The 1,160-nt window shown below is 38.2% G+C and overlaps 1 protein-coding gene across 1 annotated transcript in view; it reads right to left on the reverse strand.

Annotated features, from left to right (window-relative positions):
* The window catches only part of LOC107087805 (eukaryotic translation initiation factor 2-alpha kinase 3-like), a 23,378-nt gene extending 22,444 nt beyond the window's left edge, over window positions 1-934 (reverse strand). Inside the window, exon 1 of the mRNA XM_015379571.1 lies at window positions 819-934. Within this exon, the coding sequence (XP_015235057.1) occupies window positions 819-934 (116 nt within the window). The remainder of the gene's footprint in view (window positions 1-818) is intronic.
* Between the last annotated feature and the right edge of the window lie 226 nt (window positions 935-1,160).

The raw sequence follows: 1,160 nt of genomic DNA on the forward strand, positions 1-1,160 counted from the left end.
ACACCATTTTTTTCTGTGGGAGTGGGACAGGACAGGAGTGAAAATCCACTCCTGTGTCAGTCTCTAATCTACGAGTCTTCCGTGAAATCATAGATAAATAACTACTCAAATAATAACACAAAAATTCATTAATTTTGGAATTAGTAGATTTAAATATCTTTTTTTTTTTTTGCAGACTGATTATTGATAAAATAGGCCATGACAAGGTAAAATATGTTCGCCTCAGAACTCAACCTGAAAGAATTTTGTCCACTATACCTTTTATTTACACAGCGTAGATGTTTAAAAATATGCATCTATTTGTTAGCAAAGGCTGTAGGAAAGTATAGTTTGTCTTTAATTAGAAAATATGTATGTTGTGCTCGTTCCTGTTGGAACATGGTAGATTGACCCTGAGGTTCTGGTGCCTTTCGGCCACCCCTTTATGTACATTGGTTATTGGGCCCCCCTATTAGGATTTTCTGGCTACGCCTCTGCAAATCAAACAGGAGGAACTAATCATCTAAAGCAGAAAGGAAACTTTAGAAAAAACAATATTTTTGAAAAACTATTTGTAAGAAAAACAAATACTAACAAGCGCTTCCAGAAAAAAAAAATAGTTCTTCTTCACATAATCTAACAAAGTTACAAAGGCGCTTCCTCATGAGTTTAGTTTACTACTTTCTATAAAAAACACAAAGTAAACTTCATGTATTAAAGGAACAAAAACATAATTTAATTATAAGAGTGTACAATCCCGCTACAATAAGTTATAATGAATAACTATATCAGTTCTGACTGGACTGGTTCTCTCTGACAGAAACATTATAAACACTCACTGTCTATTATTGTCGGGGCCCTCAAAGCCCAGGTCTTCATAAACCAGCTTCAAACTCAGTTTCTGCGAATAGTCGTTGAGAATAGAAACAGGGTTTCCAGTATTTGTGAGGGCCATGGCGCACAGGAGCTCAGCGCAGCTCTGGCTCCGCAGCGTCGAACTGTTCAAGCCCAGTTTCGATTCAGCGGGATGTACTTGGCAGCATAGATATCCATAATAAAGGCTAGATGTCTTACGGCGGAGTCTCAAACGTCATCACCGGCGGCCATCTTGCCTCAGGCAGGCTTTCTGTTGTGCTCTGTGGTACCTAATGTAAGGTGAGTGATCAGCACGAACACAAATA

This window comes from Cyprinodon variegatus, unplaced genomic scaffold (assembly GCF_000732505.1).
Source record: "Cyprinodon variegatus isolate N-32 unplaced genomic scaffold, C_variegatus-1.0 Scaffold195, whole genome shotgun sequence".
NCBI lineage: Eukaryota > Metazoa > Chordata > Actinopteri > Cyprinodontiformes > Cyprinodontidae > Cyprinodon > Cyprinodon variegatus.